The following is a 19,188-nucleotide window of genomic DNA, read 5'->3' on the forward strand; positions in this document are numbered from 1 at the left end:
TGTATTTTGACGTCTTAAGTTTGATGCATGAAGTCGAACACATTAAAACGCAGAATTTTTTTTAATACAGGGACAATCGATCGTTTGTGATCAAACAATGTTGGTTGGACCTTTAAAAATTACAAAGTTTGATCATACATAATAAAGGGATAGTTCACACAAAAATAAAAATTCTGTCATCATTTACTCACTCTCATGTTGTTACCAAGCTGTCTAAATTTCCTTTTTTCTGATGAACACGCAGGAAGATATTTTGAGAAATGTTTGAAACCAAGTAGAAAAAAGCAGACTGATGTCACGGAAAGTCAAAGTCACGAATATTTTGATTAATTTATTTGTGTTCACAAAATTCAGCTTTATTCGTGCCTTGAGCACGAATGTCTTTTTCATGTCACTCGAGAATAGTTTTGAAAGCGAAAAAAAGACATTTAGAAACCAATACATAAAAGTACATCCTAACCCAAACCCCAAATCTAACCCCAAACCCAAGCAACAATTATTTAAAAATTGGGGGGGGGGGACAATACATAAAATGACATGAAAAAGAAAGTTGTGCCACGGAAACAAAAAACGATTTATAGAAATTTGTGCGATTGACACCAAAAAGACATTGGTGCTCAAGGCACAAAAAGTTACATTTTGTGCCATGGACACAAATAAATTAATAACATTTTTCATGACTATAACATGACTTTCCGTGAGATCATGTTGCAAATGAATACTATGGAAGTGAATGGGGCTTACAAACTGTTTGATTACAAACATTCCTCAAAATATGATTCTTAGCAGGCCCGGATTAACACAGTGAAATGCCCCAGGGTGACCAAATTTCAAGTGCCCCCCTCCCAAAAAAATCTACATTATATTATATATTGAACTCTAGTCATTTAGGGCTCCAGACTAACTTTTTTTTATTATGAGCACTGTAGCCCCTGGCTGAAATTTTTAGGAGTGCCAGCTGAAAATTTAAGGCACACCTTAAATCAGCCTGCAATGCAATTATTCACATTTTTTCCAAAATAACTACATTACTGAAAAATACTAAATAGACTTAACTCTATGCAGTTGCTGCACATGTCATTTTGCACAAGTAATGAAACTTTTAGAATAGGAAGTTATGAACCAAAGAATCATACACCCCCCTTCACCAATTCTAGGCATAATCTACATACTTGTATCCTTTAGTTGTTTCTCATCTTTTATCCGGTTTTCCCTAACTGGGCACTGATGTCTTCTTGCGGTTCTGAGTGAGATGTGTTGACTTTACCCGGGCTGCCCATCGGTACAATCAACTGAGCGCGTGGTAACATAAAATGATATACGCGTCAGGCAAATGAGCGTTTAAAACCCAATCGTGCATTCCGTAGTTTTGACACGAGTGCCGCACACGCGCGAGTACTTGTAAAAAAAAAATTTAATAAAAAAACATTTTGGCCACGGTCTGGAGCCCTTGGTGCCCCCCATTGCCTGGTGCCCCAGGGCACTCGCCCAATCCCGTCAATGGATAATCCGGCCCTGATTCTTAGTGTTCATCAAAACAAACAAATGTATACCGCTCTGCAACAACGCGAGAGCAAGTAAATGACAATTTCATTTTTGGGTGAACTATCCCTTTAAAAATGATTTTCCTTCACGTCCACGTTCAGGAGGTTTGCTGTGTAACTTGACAAATTAGAAAAAAAATCTTATTTTTTGTTAACTTTAAGAATTCATTGCTGTTAAACAGAATTACATTTTCCATAACCAAAACCTGCTAAACAAAGTAAACATTTAAGTATAGAGTTAAGCAATAGTATGGATGAACCAAACAAAAGACAGTTTCAAATGATGACATAAAATTTATTTCTGTAGAAAACAGTCACACACACAAAAATTTTTTTTCCACAAATACAAAAGTACATAAAAAAGACATCCATTAAAAACAATGTCTAGCATTGGTCACAGAACGTGTTAAAATATTATTTGGTACTATGTAGGAATTTGTCCAGAGCAACATATATTGGTCTTAAAAGGTTAGTCTTCAGACTATTTAGATCAAGTTGTTTTGATTATCTCCAAATGACCTAAACTCCTGCATGTTCCCTCATTCATTCTTATTCAAGCCTAAAGTTTCTGGAGTGTCAGTGATTCAAGTTTATGGTTTCAGGAGTGTTCAGTGGTTAAACGCAGGCCTTGAGCAACCTCGCTAGAATTGTTGTATGCTGTATTGAGTTCAAGATGAAAGAAAGTGCAAAAGCCAAATATGATTTAAAAAGCAACCATAAATAAATAACTAGAATAAAACTTTTGATTAGACCTCTGCACATTCTTGGTGTATTTAGGATCATATCCTACCCATGTTTCTTGGTTTACTTTTTAGAAAGGGGCATAGAAAAGTAAAGATATGAACATCGATGATAGTCATTCACTCTTTGTACAAACACACATTCCATACTGAATAAAACTGACACCATGATACTAAACAGGAACGATAGAGAGTGTGATCATTCCTCTTCACTTAGACCACAAGGTCTTCTGAATTCTTGACCTCGTTCATGTACCCATTTATTTGATACTGCAAAGAAAACGAGAGAAATGCAAAAGTGACTAACTGGAAACATTTTACAGAGAATGCTTTGTGTTTTTGAGAAATTACTAAAGTTGTGGGGCGGCCAAAATACTCACCCCACTTGTTGCCTACTAAAACTGGACAGGCAGCATGTCTTGTGCTGTAGTCTCCTTCTCCACTAGCCATAAGGTTATACCAGAAAACCGCTGTACCCTGGCGAGACAACAACAACTGAAATTAAAAAGGCTGAACCTGTCTGATGGGAAAGAAGACAGACATTTTGTTGTATGTTTCACCTTTTTGGGCCATACTGCTGCTCCTACATCAGTGAAGACAGTGGCGCCCCCTGCTGTTACATCACTCATCTGCAACACAAGAGAGTCCAGGATAAATCAAGCCCTCACCAAAACTTAACTGAAGTCGAGCATTGCTTATATGAAGCAAAAGTAATACTATATATAACTTGATCAACTTTATTACTATTGGTATTACTATACCGATAAATAAAATACTATATAAAACACATATTGTGTGAGCTGTGGGGTTACTCATATAAAAGAGCCAGGTCGCAATTCTGTTTCCTGTGCCCAGTTCTTTAAAGGCATCTGGTTCATCTTTCTGTATGAATACAAACACATAGAAAGAAGCATGAGAATCAGACACAAGCTAATGTCAGTGTAATAGTTATTTAAATCTAAGGGACTCACCCTTCCAAAGTCAAAGTGAGGTTCATATTGGCCTCCAACTCCATAATTTGCAACCTGACATATGAGAAAAAACCTGTTTATACCAAAGCATTTCAGTTTACTTCTGATTGGCTGGTAAATGTGGAAACCCCTCCCACTTACCTGCAACTCTTCTGCTGTGTCCATTTCTAGACCGGTCACATCCTCAATACGCTGGTTAATCCTTTCAATTGTGGAATGCTCATATCCAGACAGCCAAGCACTAAAAGGACAGAAAAAAAATGTAGAGAAGAAATTAAACGTACCACAGAAAATAAAACATATAACGAACCAACTACTGTATATGGTATCACATGCAAACATGAACAGCTTAAAGGAATATTCCATTTTCCTAAAAGAAAAATCCAGACAATTCACTCACCACCATGCCATCCAAAATGTTGATGTCTTTCTTTGTTCAGTCGAGAAGAAATTATGTTTTTTGAGGAAAACATTGCAGGATTTTTCTCATTTTAATGGACTTTAATAGAGCCCAACATTTAATACTTAACTCAACAAAAGTTGTGGTTTAAAAAAACATATTTTTTATTTTTCTTGTCGAAAATGACAATCGTTTTGCTAGATAAGATCCTAATGCCTCGTTTGGGATTGTTTATAGACCTTTGAAACTCCGCTGAAAAAAACCGTCACGTGTTGAGTCAAGTCTCAAATGTTGGGCTCCACTACAGTCCATCAAAATTAAAAAAAAATCCTGCAATGTTTTCCCCAAAAAACACAATCTCCTCTCGACTGAACAAAGAAAGACATCAACACCCTGGATGACATGGTGGTGAGTAAACCATCTGGACCCTTCCTTTAAGACAATGGAATATTCCTTTAATGCAGACGGACATGCAGGTAAAGCCACAAAGGGTGGGAAAGGGAACCAAAGATGGGAAATATAAAGGCAGGCCCCATGAGAAGGTCACTCCATCACTTTCCTTTTGTTAAAACTAACAAACTGATATTCACCAACTTTATTCAGTGTCCCCCAGGCTCAAAATTACTCCAGCGACTCCACCCAGTCTGTCCAGTATAAGACGCGCATTCTCAAACACACACTTATAATAACTAAGAGAGGTTAAACCACTGGGGTGTGGGTGGAAAATGACTGGGACAACTCAACTATGTTAAGCACTATTAAAGATTATTTTAGTGTACAGACACAACGGCTGGCCACGCAGCGGCTATGGCAACACACTTTTTGTTTGTGTGTGTTAATGTGTGTGTGTGCGCGCACAAATATTTATCTATTCCCAAGTACTCCCGATAGGGAGTATATTATGAGGACTTGGGAAGAAAACACATGAAATTATGTTCTTCACATCCAGACAAACTCTAACATCTGTTGTCTGTATAAATATATTACAGTGGTAAAGGGACACTCCAGTTCCTTCGAAAATATGCCCACCTTCCAGCTCCCATAGAGTGAAACATTCTATCTCTACAGTTTTGGAATCCATTCAGTCGATCTCCGGGTCCGGCGCTAGCACTTTTTGCATAGCTTAGCATAATCCATTGAATCTGATTAGACCATTAGCATCGCGCTCAGAAATTACAGAAGAGTTTCGATATTTTTCCCCATTTAAAACTTGAATCTTCTGTAGTTACATGGTGTACTAAGGCCGACGGAAAATTTAAAGTTGTAATTTCTAGGCCGATATGGCTAAGGACTATACTCTTATTCCGGTGAAATAAGACTTTGCTGCCATGCCATGGCTGCAGCAGGCGCAATGATATGGATTATGCTAAGCTATGCCAAAAGTGGAATGCCGGACCCGGAGATCGGCTGAATGGACTCCAAAACGGCAAAAACAAGATGTTTCACACTAGGGGAGCTGGAAAATGAGCTTATTTTCAAAAAAAAGTGGAGTGTCCCTTTAATACAAGGCTTTAACTAGTTAACTAGTGCATTCATAGTTTGACAGCCCTAAAACAGCCTGTATTGAAATTAAAATGTCATTGCTTACAAAAGTAATAGGCTTATTGCTTTAGAGTTTAACATACGTTAAAAAATCTAATTTGGTGCTATTGAAAACAAAGCTGTATAGTCCTTTGAATATCAACAGCATCACAAAAAAATTCAATGGCATATTAGCATGACATTGAACTGACTCTACTAATCAAGAAAATGTAATAGAAATTATTGAAATAATTTAATTCGAAATTTAATTAATCTTATTAAATTAAAATGAAATTTAATTGATTACATTTCAATTTACTTCACCTTTTGAGCCCTTACCTCTTGGAGACTCTGTATTGGGCAGTGGTGAGTTTTCCCGTAATGGGATCGTGCACAGTTGCTCGCCTTAGCTATACCCCATTACACAAAGAAAGCAGCACACAAAGTTGTAGAAAGGCAAATAAAGCGGAGAGAGAGACAGAGAGAAAGAGAGAGAGGTCACTTTATTGTAATGTTATGAACTAAAGTCATGTAAAGAACAGGGACAAATCTTTTTACCATCAGTGATACAAAACTATAAGTTAATGTTTAATCTTTGGCTTTAAAGTTCTTAGCATGAATCTTTCGATCCCAAACTGCCACTAAGTAATTTGCATTTTTTTTTTTTTTACATAATTTTGCAATCAGACTGTCCCTGTTCAAGCTCCACCGGCACTGAGCACATGACTACATAAAAAACACCAATGCAGGGTCTACAACTCCTCAGCATTAAAACAATATTAAAACTTTCTGCTCCAACAGTTAAAATTATTTCTCAAGTAGAATTTTAGTAATTGAAATTTAGTATTTAATTATTTAATTTAAATAATTCATTGAATGAAATGAATAATAACAATATCTATGTTTTACATTGTTTCTGCTAAGGAGTTCTCTGATCCTACAGAACAACGAAGGCACGGCGAAGCATCTCCTTAACAGTGCTCTGCATTTTCATGCCTTACCTCTTACTGATCCTGTAGGGGGCAGTTTCGAGCACGCCTGTGATGGGATTGGATATAGTGGCCCTACGGAGCTGAGGAGCCAGACATGGGGTTACACATCGCTCTGTGTCCCTCAAAGGCTCCCGTACCTCAACCCCTTACTAATATTGACTAGACATCTTAACTAGTAAATTCTTAAAAATAAAGGTTCCTAAAAGGGACTTTGTTAGGCTGTATGGTTCCATAAACATCCACAAAACATTTCTGTTGCAAAAAAGGTTGTTTGTAGTGAAAAAGAGTTATATTAAGTTATATTAATATACTTATATATTAAGTACCTTTGACTAAAAGTTCTTCTGTTGAATCTCTGTCAAGTACCCTTTAAAGAACCTTCATTTTTATAAGCACTCACCTAAAGGATTATTAGGAACACCATACTAATACTGTGTTTCACCCCCTTTCGCCTTCAGAACTGCCTTAATTCTACATGGCATTGATTCAACAAGGTGCTGAAAGCATTCTTTAGAAATGTTGGCCCATATTGATAGGATAGCATCTTGCAGTTGATGGAGATTTGTAGGATGCACATCCAGGTCATGAAGCTCCCGTTCCACCACATCCTAAAGATGCTCTATTGGGTTGAGATCTGGTGACTTGGGGGTCATTTTAATACAGTGAACTCATTGTCATGTTCAAGAAACCAATTTGAAATGATTCGAGCTTTGTGGCATGGTGCATTAACCTGCTGGAAGTAGCCATCAGAGGATGGGTACATGGTGGTCATAAAGGGATGGACATGGTCAGAAACAATGCTCAGGTAGGCCATGGCCTTTAAACAATGCCCAATTGGCACTAAGGGGCCTAGTGTGCCATGAAAACATCAACCACACCATTACACCATTGCATTAATGAGAAATTGAACAGGTGTTCCTAATAATCCTTTAGGTGAGTGTATTTAAATAAATAAATAAATATATACTGTATATATATGTGTGTGTGTGTTCTGTTATAAAAAAAAATTAGAAGCTCAGATGCAAAAGCCACTAAATGCCACCTCCGTCAAAAATTAGATAATGATATAAATCAAATGCTCTCTGCACGTATGTTTATCAAATACTTTCGCTTAATCCTGGCCTCAGGCCATTCAGAAATACTGCTTTGTTGGCAAAATCTTATTTTTCAGCAAAGTCCTCTAAGTACACAGACGAACACGAAACGACCGTGGATCACATTCAAACTTGTGTCCCTTGTTATGGCCCGAGCAATGAGTTGCAAGGACCCTACTTTTCTTCAAGGAGTTATTATGAGTTCTTGGTTCTGAATACAACCCGAATGTGGCAGTGACATGGATCACAGCGCCCCCTAATGTGTGGTTTAGTTTCTTTATTTTTACATTCTGACTTTTATTATTTGCAATGTTTTAAGTTGCATCTTTAGTGAGTTTTCCCAAAAAAAGCGTGCATGCACTTAGAGGGTTTTGCAGCGAAAGAGAGTCAAATTTGTTAAACCAATAAAATGACTAAAGTGACATTTTCAATTACTGACCTTTATATTGCCATAAAAGTGAAATTACTGAACCTAAGCATAAGAGCCTGATAAGAAATGCTCATTTACAAGAAAACATGCCAGACGCACTTAGAGGGGTTTGCATCTGAACTCCTTAATTGCTTCCAAATTTCACATTTTCTCAACAATACAATAAAATCTTCAACTATGCATATAATTCTTAGAAACTTGACTTGAGCTTTGACATGGCTCAGTTTCTTTAAACTTATGTTTTTAGGGATGAGAAGCATTTACTGTAGATTTTAATTACCTGTAAATGCCATTGAGTATCTAATGCAAAAAAAAAACTAGCCCTGCAAATATCCTAAGAATGATTTCAGGGTGTCTGCAAATATCTGACTTTTTTCAGAGATCTTAAAATAAGATTTGGTCAGCCACAGCATAAAGAAACTTACTCTGGGTTTTGCCAATTCCTTCACTGTCATGATTTCACTGTCAGAGATGATGTTGTGATACCGAACAATGTGCGGGCGGTCCCACTCATCCTCCACTTTCACCGGAGCCAATAGCAATCGTGGATTGCGGCCATTGTCAGAGTAACGACAAAACAAACGGCTCTGTCTGCGAGGTGTCTACAGCCCAAAAGAAACAGAAACAAACGTTTAAGAAAAAGATTTAATAGAAACAAGAAAAAGTGGAGATAAATGACATCTTTGTTTTTTACCATTTTCAATCCCTCTCCTCTGCACAGCATTTCATATTTCTTCCTTTCTGGCAGAGGATCATTGGAGCGTTTCCTCTGAGCTTCTTGTTTGTCCAGATCTTTCTTTTCTCTTATTTTAACCTCCTCATTTTTCTCTTCCTCTGCCTTTCTCTGCTTCTCCAACTGGAACTCAAAGTATTTTAGGTTCCCATTGGCTCTCTGGTGATTCGGGTCTGAAATTCAAACGCAGCACAAAGCCATTTTTTCAAATGTTGATCAAGCCTAATGTTTTGTCATGTAAGGTTACTCTTTCCAGCTCTTTCTTTACCAAACACTAGAGTTTCAATTCTTTCCTTATAATATATCAAACTCAGCCTTTATATCTCTAATAATATTCCAAACTTTACTTTGAAGAAGAGCTTCCCATCATTTTATTTACTCTGCAAACTTACCCAACTTCAGCATCCTTCTGGTAATTTCGAGAGCTTTCTCTAGCTCCCCCTGTTGGTAAATGGCGTAACTGAGGTAGTCCATAACTGTGACCTTGTCTATGGTGGATTCCTCGCCCCCATCCAGCTGTGTAAGCGCTTGTGTCATCCAAAGTTCAGTGTGATAGTAGTCCGCATCGGAGTAAGCGATCTTCCCCAGCTCATAGCAGTCTTCCACTGTCATCCGGCTCTTGTGAACCACACCTGAGGCCACACCCGTAAGCAGATAAAAAGGCAAAAGTCTTTTTATAATTAAATGTAATATATTTAGTTGAAAATAAAGACATTTGAAAGAATAGTTTACAATAAAAACATCTCTCATACAGTTTTCATTAAAGGGGACATTTTACAAGACTTTTTTAAGATGTCAAAACAATCTTTGGTGTCCCCAGAGTACATATGTAAAGTTTAAGCTTCAAATATCATATAAATAATTTATTATAACATGTTAAAATTGTCACTTTGTAGGTGTGTGCAAAAATGTGCCATTTTGGGTGTGTCATTTAACATGCAAATGAGCTCATCTCTTTACTAAATGGCATTTGCGTGGTTGGATGGTGCAGATTAAGGGGCGGTATTATGACATCACCAGGGGAGCCAAATTTCAATGATTTTCACATGCTTGTGGAGAATGGTTTACCAAAACTAAGTTACTGGGTTGATCTTATTCACATGTTCTAAGTTGATAAAAGCACTGGGGACCCAATTATAGCACTTAAACATGGAAAAGTCAGATTTTCATGATATGTCCCCTTTAAGTTTAAGCAGACTTCAGGGAGAACATAAACACATGCACTCCCTCACCAGGTAGGTCTCCGGTCGAAATGGCGTTGGCAGACAGCTGGTATGTGTCCTGTAATCTAAGCAAAGCCTTGGCTGCTCCTGTCTGGTCCTCATCCGTTGGGAAAAACTGTCTCTGATTGGTCAGATTAGAGATGAACCCTAAGAAAAAGATCACCAATAATGAATTAAAAGATTTAACAACACATTTTAAACATGCTGCCAGTGATATTAAAATCCTAATTTTTCAAATAATGTTTTATTTACAAAAAAAAGAGCATGATCATGTTAGTAAAGATATTAGCAGTTATGTCGGCAAAGTCTCAAGTATCACTAACCATTGGTGGTGTCTTGCAGAACCAGGCTCTCCAGGTCTGCCCATTCACTGTTAAGTCTTTTCATGAGCTTGAAGGCATTCACCGGGTGCCCCAGGTATCCCTCAGGGTCCTGGGTGGCTGTGTGTGTCAACGAATCCACCTTTTCTGCCCACCTGTTACAGGTGATGAACAACAAAATAATGCTAAGATGCTAATAAATCACTAGCCATTCATGAACTGGCAAAACACATCAGAAACAAGGCCCTTGTGTTTTTAAATAAAAAGCATTTTTAAGCATGCCTGTCTTAGGCTGTGTTTACATGACAACAATGTAGTAAAACAAAATTCTTTACAATTTACGTTTACATACACTAGATCAGGGGTCTCCAACCTTTTTGTGAGCAAGGGCTACCACATGGATAAAACAATCTGGAGGGCTACTTTTTGATATAGTCTACTCAAAACTTTTTTGTTTTATTTGTTGATTTTATTTTATTTTACTTGTTAATATGTTTTAGTTTTGTTTAAAATGTTAACATATGTAAACCAAGCCAATCTAATACAAAAAATATGTAATAAATAAATATTCGATTGAAACTATTAATAGAATGTGCTTTGGCGGGAACCTCACAGACTGTGTGCTGTGGGCACCACATTGGAGACCCCTGCACTAAATACACTATATAACGTGTGCCAGGCCAGTAGTTGGCGATGTTACCTCGAAAAGAAACACTACACCTGCGCACCTATATATTTTTCAGCAGATCGATAAATACAAAGAGTCAAGATGACAGAAGCATTGTGCAACTTTAGACGTTATTTATACGATGAGGTAGGTTTATTTTTATAAGTAACCCGTATCAAGTGACAAAACTTTGTAGGAGAACCATTAATAAACTTAGCATCTTGAGTAACACAAACACAGTCCTGTAGGTCACCTATGTTGTTTTGGTTTACTCGCGCATGCGTATAGACTGAATTAAAAAACTGTAATTTGCTTTTACGTACTTTCAAAAGTGTCGGTATAAAAAACTTGCACTTTGAAACCTGTCTTCAAAATGCACAAAACGTTGTTGTCATGTAAACAGCCATACCCCATAAAAACGTTCCTGTTTACGGAAAATGTTGTTTTGTAAACAGCCCCATACAAACAGATGATCAACATACGTGTTGGCATGTATGTTTGCACAGCTGAGCAGGTTTGCAGCATTTGTTTCCATGTTTGTGTGTGTGTGTGTGTGTGTGTGTGTGTGTGTGTGTGTGTGTGTGTGTGTGTGTGTGTGTGTGTGTGTGTGTGTGTGTGTGTGTGTGTGTGTGTGTGTGTGTGTGTGTGTGTGTGTGTGTGACTGTTCAGACTCACTGTTTGACTTGCTCTAGTTTGTTCTCCTCTTGCTTAATGTACTCTTTTAGTGATGTCACCAGGTCCTTTTCTGTGTATAGTAGATCTGTCATCTGACCTAGATGTCAAAAAACCACAAATCTGAAATTAAAACTGAAGCATCTCATACCTATCTATTAAAATGCATGTTGATTTAAGCTTTTATGTTTATATTTTCAGAAGCGGTGGAACAGATCACACCAAAACCCCATTCACACAGCACGCTGGTCCTAGAAAATAAATTTGACAGCTTGCCTACTGTGTGAACGCAAAAACATCCCGTAATTGATTCTTGGATCGCTCCTGTAAAGAGGACCTAGTAACATTGTCGTAACATTTACGGAACACGTCCTGTGTGAACAAAAGGGCATGTCGTAGTGAGGACGGCGGAGCGTCATCGCAAAAAGTTATCATTCATAAGCTCTCCTTTATGATCTTATCATAAACAAAAATGCATGTGCGTGGTTTCTCGGAAGCTGCTGCACCACACCTCCCACTTACATTCTTAGTCTATACACTATTTACAGACATCCTGCATATTTTAAATATCAGGATAACCTATGAGTAATAGACAGGAAACAATACAGGAAAATGTTAATAAACATTGGTAAAAACAATGGATAATCTGACCTATAGAAGTGAAGAAGTCAACATGGGCGTACAGGGTGTGGAAGAGTAAACTCAACAGGAACCAACACCGCACCATCCTGAGAGACAGAGGGATATGTAATGCATTAAATCAAATCCATACACAGAAGATGATAATAATTCAGCCTTTTATGGTGTCAATGAAACCAAAGAAAGTTTTAATATAACATGCATTATGGATGTTTGGTGGCAGTGTTTATTGTTGGCTTAGAAGTTTGGCACAAATGTGTCGACCAGTGATTTGAATGACAGAGGGAATCAAGACACCCCTGCGGGAAACTCTCTTCTGCATGTTTGTGCAAGTGTTGGCTTGTGTAAACAAGAGGTCACGCTTGTTTTGTGAAAAGGTTAACTTGTCAAGCCTCGGGAAGCCTGGGGTAGGGAATTACTGGACAAATACACCAACAACCCCCCACAAATAAAGAGATTCTCACTGTCCACTGGTTCTTATAATGCATCCAGTTTCATATCGACATGTTAAAACTATACACAAACAGTGTAGCTATAACTGCAATTTGTATTGAAACATTTAAAAGGGCTTATCCTTGTAAATATATTTAATTGACCCACAATCTGCTACTTGCATGTTAGTTACACATAATATTAGAGAAAAGGACATTGTTATTATAAACGGCAAAAATCTGTATTATTTATTATAACAGGATATTTAATGTGTTGCACAAGTAATTTCATATGGCCAAACTATGTGAAGAGACATGTCAAGGTATGTTTGAACAGGCATCTGACGCTTTAGGAAAAAATGCCCTAAGGGGCCAAAAAACCAACAACCTATCTGACTGCCGTGTATACACATTTGGTCTGTATAAGGAATTTACCTGAACCTTGCCTGCTGCATGAACTAATGTCAATGCCATATGCCTGTCAGAACAGTATGGAAAACTATAAGGTTATGAATGATGCTACATTAACACGTGAACTTGCATTCCTCAGCATAGAGAGACGACAGAAATACACATAAAAATATGTTTTTAATCACACCTTGAGAAACCTGACATTGTTTTTGAACAGTTAAAGAGTTAACATACTAATATTGGAGCATATCACCCTTTGTAGTTTATAAGTAGTTTTAATTTTTTCTTAAATTTTCTTAAAATATCCAGGCAGCTGAAGCAAGTATTTTTTTTATAAAAGAAAAAAGACTATATTTATTAAAGCCAAATAGAAACAATGTGATGCTAATATATAATTAAATTGACTGTACAGACAAAACTGTCATCAAAGAATTAAAAAAACATAAAAATTAAGTCTTCTTAAGTTCTTACACCTCTTGAATGAGATCGTTTATTACGCATTTTTAAAAAGTTAATGTAATATGTACAGCATGGTAACAATGGTGCTTTTTGTTTTTTAAGAGAGTTCGTGAGTTTGTGAGGGTCCAGTATGGAAGCTACGAGAAGTTCATTGGCTCCAGCTCAGCGGAAGTGCCACGTCCTCGCGACCGCGACTCCCCTCCCCGTGCACGAGCGAACAGTGGAGAAAAACTTAAAAGCTGCCTGCCAGAAATCAAACGCGAAACCACAAAAAACAGAATTCATAAAGTAGGTCATGTGGGACTTTTAAAATCTAATTTACCCACTATAGGTGCCAACCTATGACAGGCACGCCGCACTATTGCGCCCGTAACAACTGTACAAACAAAACAATCTGCAAAACCACGTGCAAATAGCTATTGGACCACTTATTTATGATTAAAGAAATTAAAAGCGACACACGACAAATTAAAAACGAAACCTGACTACTAATCATTATGACACTTTTCACGAATAGCTCGATAGAAGTTAAATATTTTATTGTATGTATAGCGGAAATTCCTGCCGGTGTCACACCGCAACTTCCGAAATATATGCAAACTTTCGGGATCGATAATTTTAATGCCAGAGGAAAGTTTATACTGAATATATTATAGTAAATTTGTTAATGTAACTTTATATTATAGAATTGATAAATTGCCATAAATATTGTAGTTAACGTTAAATATTTAAGTTACAGTGGTAAGGTTGAAAACACTATAGTATAAGATTTTACTACGTATTTACCGTGGTAAATACTAAAATTTACTACGTTACTTTTACGTGGAAGTAATCGATACACGTTTATATTGCATATTATTGTATGAATAGTGGAAATTCCTGCAAGGAAAACCTCAAAACTGCAAACTTTAGGGATCAGTGATTTTAACATTTAACGTTAGCTGTTACTTGTAAATTGTACGTATACTGTATTGTATCAACTTGCTTTATCTATAAGGCTAAAGCACACTAAACACATAAACAAGAACGAAACTTTCATAAAACTTTACTAGAGAGCATAAATAGAACAAAACTTATGTTCACTAAAGTATTTACCTGAGTAATTTCGAGCTGTCACCACGCACAGAAACTCCAAGTCAATCCCGAGGTTCCTCTCCTGATGCTAATGTCCTAAAGACGCTTCTGTTTACGATGCCTCTTGTGTGCAGCTGAGATTTATTTGGAAGGAGGCTGCACGGCTTTTCTCATCTGTCTGGTGAGCTACGTGCAGAGTCTCACACACTCCCAAATCACAAAACCTGGCAATTTTGGGGTTGGAATCGGAACTGCGCATGCGCGTTTTACATAGGCATTGAAATCTCTGCACATTGCAAAGGGAGCATCTGCACGTTCCACTGTCTGTGAGGGAGTTGTTTTTTGCTGTATTAAAGGGATAGTTCCCCAAAAAATGAAAATTCTGTCATGATTTACTCACCCTCATTGTTACAAACCTGTATTTCTTTGTTCTGATGAACACAAAGGAAGATATTTTGAGAAATGTTTGTAACCAAACCGTTTGTGGACCCCATTTACTTCTATACTATTCTTTTTTCCTATGAAAGTCAATGGGGTCCACGAACGGTTTGGTTACAAAAATTTCTTAAAATATCTTAATTCGTGTTCCCTTTAATATGTAGACTAAAACCTAAAAATTCGTTATACTTGCTGCACATTTTCAGTTGTGTTATATTCAAGACTGAATGTTTTAGCGCCCCCACCCACTAAAATTATAATAATTATAAATTTTCTGTAGTGCAATACACTGTTTATGCATACTTGCATAACAATTAAAATACATAGGCCTATTTATAATTTTACAGTTGTATACACAGTGTTATATATTCTTTGCACATGTGTAAATAACACATCATATCTATATTACTTATTTTCTATTCTATGCCTTTAATTTTTCTGTTTATTGTGTTCCTGCAAACCAGAACAAATTTTTTGCATGTGTGCAGAGTTAGCAGAAAAAAATTATTGTTTTAAGAACATGTTTCTGTTCCCGTTTTGAGTATTGTAATACCATTGTACTGTTATGTATTTTACAGTGGCTTCTTTCATTTACTTCTTTTTTTCTCCTGTCATCCCTCCTTTTTATTATTTAGAAAACATACTGTGCTAAGATTTAGTAATTATACAGTCAAGTTAAATTATCTTTAAAGCTATTCCTGTTGTTTTAGGTTCTAAAACCATTGCTATCCATATTGACACTGTAGAAAGCAGAGCCGTAAAAGAGACAAATGTTTGTCTCATATACACAGAAGAATGTTTGCATGCATCTGTGTTTGTTTGTTTGTTTGTTTGTGAACCTTTATAGCACAAAAGTGACACAATGGAAGGCACTCCACTTTTAATGGATGTAAAATTATATTACAAATTAGGGGAATTTAATGCAAATGTATTATTTATTTAACTTATTGTATAAAGTGAACTGATCAAATGAAACTTTTAAACCTCTCTTTGTGGGCTAACATGTTTGTATTAATGTTATTTGTGTTAAGATACTGCTCTTTTGTCTAAAAGTTAATGCACCTGCTTTCTTAAGGATATAAAATATATAATATTTGACTGATGTAAAGTTTGAACCTCAATACGGGCAGAGTAGTTCAAAATCAATTGCAAAACATCAATTTCTTGTTACAGAACCTAAACTAGACCAACCACATCTTTATCTTTATTCCCCCTGGCCACCAGGTCTTAACGTAAAATAAAATGCAAAGATTCAGTGGTTTATTAATGATATCAAGTTCTAGACATTGCTACAATCACAAAATAAAAATCCCTGTGAAACACATCAAGCAAATATAAAAAATAATTTTTAGTTAGTTTTCTTTGGCTAATTGATGGAGTACACTCTTAAAAATAAAGGGTTTTCTCAGCGATGCCATAGAAGAACCTTTTTTATTTAGTCAAAGGTTCTTCAAAGAACCACTTTTTCTATACATTTTCATAATCTAAAGAACCTTTTATCTCCTTAAAGAAACTTTTGTGAAACAGAAAGGTTCTTCAGATGTTAAAGGTGCTTTAAAAAACTATTAAGACAGAAAAGGTCTTCTATGGCATCGTAAAGCACCTATGTTTTTAAGAGTGTATCCTACAAGTGTCTTTAGTGTTTGATCCATGGGGGTAAAGTCTTCTTGAGTCTGTATTTTTTATACCAACGTCTGTGTTCCATTAGAAACCCTAATGTCAACACAGAGCTCCTGCTTCGACCAAGGCTGCAGTGCACCAGCACACGACCGCCCTGTGAACCCGGTGGCCCCCCTTAAGGCCATAAACTTTGAGGCCTGTCTCAGGTCTTGCTGTGCATCATCAGTTAGCCACAGGTGAAGATAATGTATTACAGCTGGAAGGGCATTTGAAATTTTGACAGTTGCATTGACCACGTGTGTGATGTGGAGGTTTTTGATGATGCGGCAGTCATGCGCCTGAGAGGCAGAGCCTTGGGTGCCCCCTCCAAGATTTCGGAGAGATAGATAGTGAGGGAGCAATGCTCAGACTCCAGTAGGATCATCCAAGAGGTGCAAAGGAAAGGATAGAGAGGATGAAAAGCTGAAAAGCCCCCTGGAGGATTACTGGGTCCATTCCCAGAGCAGTCAGCTGGAAAAAACTGTGCTGAACAGTGGGAGAATCCGTGTGTGCACTCTAAAAATGGCAGGGTTATTTTTTTGACCCATGGAGGGTAAATGTTGGACAGAACACATGCTGGGTTGAAGGTGACCACATGCTGGGTTGGGAATGGCCCAATGTTGGGTGGGTTGTTGTTATGCAACCATGGGGTAATAATAACCCAGCAGTTGGGTTAAAACAACCCAGTATTGGGTCAATTTTTGCTCAGCGGTGTCTTCTGTCCAGTGTTTACCCATTATGGGTCAAGAATAACCCAGCTATTTCTATAGTGTGCCTCCTGACTGCCAATTGAAGCACAAACCCACATACAAATTCACAAATGTATACTTTTTTTTGGAGTTTTTTATTTACAACATATATACACAGCCAAGCAATGGTCAAACTATAAATCTATTATATACCAATAATATGCAATAAATTAAAGGCCAGCTGCAGTGTTGGGTGTAACGGATTACAAAGTAACATGCGTAACACTTTAAGGTTGCATTTGTTAACATTGGTAAATGCAAGAAGGCAACATACAATATAATTTTTCAGCATGTATTAATATATGTAAATGTTGGTTAATGCCAACATAGTTATTTATGTTAGTTACATTAACTAATTACAACTTTTAATTTAAAAAATGTATTAGTAAATCCTGAAATTAATATGAAATAAGATTAATAAATGCAAATTGCACCTTTAACAAGTATTGTTCATACTAGTTAGTTCATATTAGTTAAAGCATAAACTTATGTTAACAAATACAACTGGAAAAAATGTTAACCTTTTTATATTTTGCTACTTTAACTTAACAAATTAAGTTAAACAATTTCAACTTGTTTTTCCAAGTTGTGTCAACTTTTTTAAGTCAAAACTTAGGTTGAACTGACTTGCAAAACCAAGTTGGTTTATGCTACATTTTTTACAGTGTATTTTAAAGTGTTACCGTAACAAGTGTACTAAGTAACAAGAGTATTACTAAGTAATTAGTATAATTAAATTACTTTTCCCTTAAAAAGGTAAGCAATTATTCTTTATTTTTAAGTAATTTTCATTACAGTTATGATAATTTGCATTTTACAGTATATGCTTTCAGCAATTCTGTGTAATATACTGTTGAATTTTAAATCTAAATTTAGGTGAGTTTGCATTACAAATGAATTCAAAATGCTTTAGATTTTTTTTACTATTCTATAAAAATAATGAACAAATGGAAAGAACAGAAATCTTTTACTAGAACAGAAGTTCAGGATTTTGCATTTAACAATTATAAGTTCATAAACTATAATTAAAATAAAAAATCTCCCACTACAGTTTCCATACAATCAGACAGACAGTTTTAAAAAAATTATGACCAACGATACCACTAATACTGATGCTTAGTGTGATGTATAGCTTGAATGTAAGTGGTTTAAAAGCATCTGCCAAATGTATAAAATGCACATTCCAAAAAGGTTAATTACTGTACATGCTTTGATCTTTACCAATGACATCGTTTACCTTCAGTGTTGGACTGAGATAATTCAAAGAAGTTATTTGAAGAGAGTTTGACTGTACACTTCATCTCCCTGCAGGAGGCGCCATTTCGCTGCAGAGAGACTCGCATGCCAGAAGGGCGAACCAAAGGACATATCAATTCTGTGAAGAGAGAGAAGTAGACAGATTGCAAAGTCAGGAATTCGCTAAATATGTGTAGCTTATGTTGTTTTGTATCAGTCTTACATCCTCTCAACCACCAAAGGACAAGTTGTGCACTAGAGCCAAACCAGGTGAAGTCTGAATGTGAGATAATAAAAAATCCTCTTTATCCTTATCTGCACATTAATGCATATTCAGACAGAAAAGTTTGAATCATTATTCATATTTATTAATGCTGAGAGGAACAGTAAAAATCAATATTTATAAATATTTAATACTAAATGTTTATTTAGTAAATAAGACTGTGGTCAATTTTTTCTCATCACGTTTATCCAGTGAATTTGTAATTTTTTTAGGTGTAATGGTGAATGCCATATATCTAAACTTTAAAATAAAACAAGTACATCTACTGTTTATTTTGTCCTCTAAAAGTGATAAGCGAATGCAGAAAGAACTCTTTGCCATAAAAGGCAAAGCTGTGCTTTTCCTATAAGCACACGTGACATTAAGAGTTATACATTGTGTGAGGCTAACATGAAAAAAAAATCAATAATCTTTTGCATAATATTATCATGATGTACTGAGTAACTCAAACATTCTTATACCATTTATACAAAGAATTTCAGGTGAGACTCCAGGATGTGTA

The 19,188-nt window shown here is 36.4% G+C and overlaps 1 protein-coding gene and 1 long non-coding RNA gene across 5 annotated transcripts in view; one reads left to right on the plus strand and one right to left on the minus strand.

Moving 5' to 3' along the window:
* Positions 1 to 19,188, plus strand: part of LOC141365238 (uncharacterized) — a 125,598-nt gene that overhangs the window by 92,126 nt on the left and 14,284 nt on the right. The gene's annotated exons all lie outside the window — the stretch shown is intronic.
* On the minus strand, positions 1,819 to 14,556 carry p4ha1b (prolyl 4-hydroxylase, alpha polypeptide I b). Of its 4 annotated transcripts, none has more exons than XM_073869303.1 (15): positions 14,343 to 14,556; positions 11,959 to 12,035; positions 11,311 to 11,407; positions 9,972 to 10,123; positions 9,658 to 9,795; positions 8,818 to 9,057; positions 8,387 to 8,598; positions 8,118 to 8,294; positions 5,516 to 5,586; positions 3,397 to 3,496; positions 3,256 to 3,309; positions 3,095 to 3,166; positions 2,845 to 2,907; positions 2,665 to 2,761; positions 1,819 to 2,554 (listed from the first exon to the last, which is right to left on the minus strand). In XM_073869303.1, exons 2-15 carry the CDS (start codon positions 12,032 to 12,034, stop codon positions 2,484 to 2,486), a joined length of 1,620 nt encoding a protein of 539 aa, XP_073725404.1. In that variant the 5' UTR covers position 12,035; positions 14,343 to 14,556; the 3' UTR covers positions 1,819 to 2,483. The 4 variants fall into 4 exon arrangements, with proteins under 4 accessions (XP_073725404.1, XP_073725402.1, XP_073725403.1 ...); XM_073869301.1 differs by having other exon boundaries at positions 8,818 to 9,066; positions 9,655 to 9,795; positions 14,343 to 14,555; XM_073869302.1 differs by lacking the exon at positions 5,516 to 5,586 and adding an exon at positions 6,178 to 6,248 and having other exon boundaries at positions 14,343 to 14,554.

This window comes from Misgurnus anguillicaudatus, chromosome 7 (genome assembly GCF_027580225.2).
Source record: "Misgurnus anguillicaudatus chromosome 7, ASM2758022v2, whole genome shotgun sequence".
NCBI lineage: Eukaryota > Metazoa > Chordata > Actinopteri > Cypriniformes > Cobitidae > Misgurnus > Misgurnus anguillicaudatus.

What these genes read in the sequence shown, in the direction of transcription:
- p4ha1b (XM_073869301.1), bottom strand. Translation starts at nt 12,034, where the DNA reads ATGGTGCGGTGTTGGTTCCTGTTGAGTTTACTCTTCCACACCCTGTAC. An exon ending in AAACTAGAGCAAGTCAAACA is followed by an intron (nt 10,124 to 11,310) that starts GTGAGTCTGAAC and finishes CACCTGTAACAG; the next exon opens with GTGGGCAGAAAAGGTGGATT. An exon ending in AGGAATTGGCAAAACCCAGA is followed by an intron (nt 5,587 to 8,117) that starts GTAAGTTTCTTT and finishes AATGGGGTATAG; the next exon opens with CTAAGGCGAGCAACTGTGCA.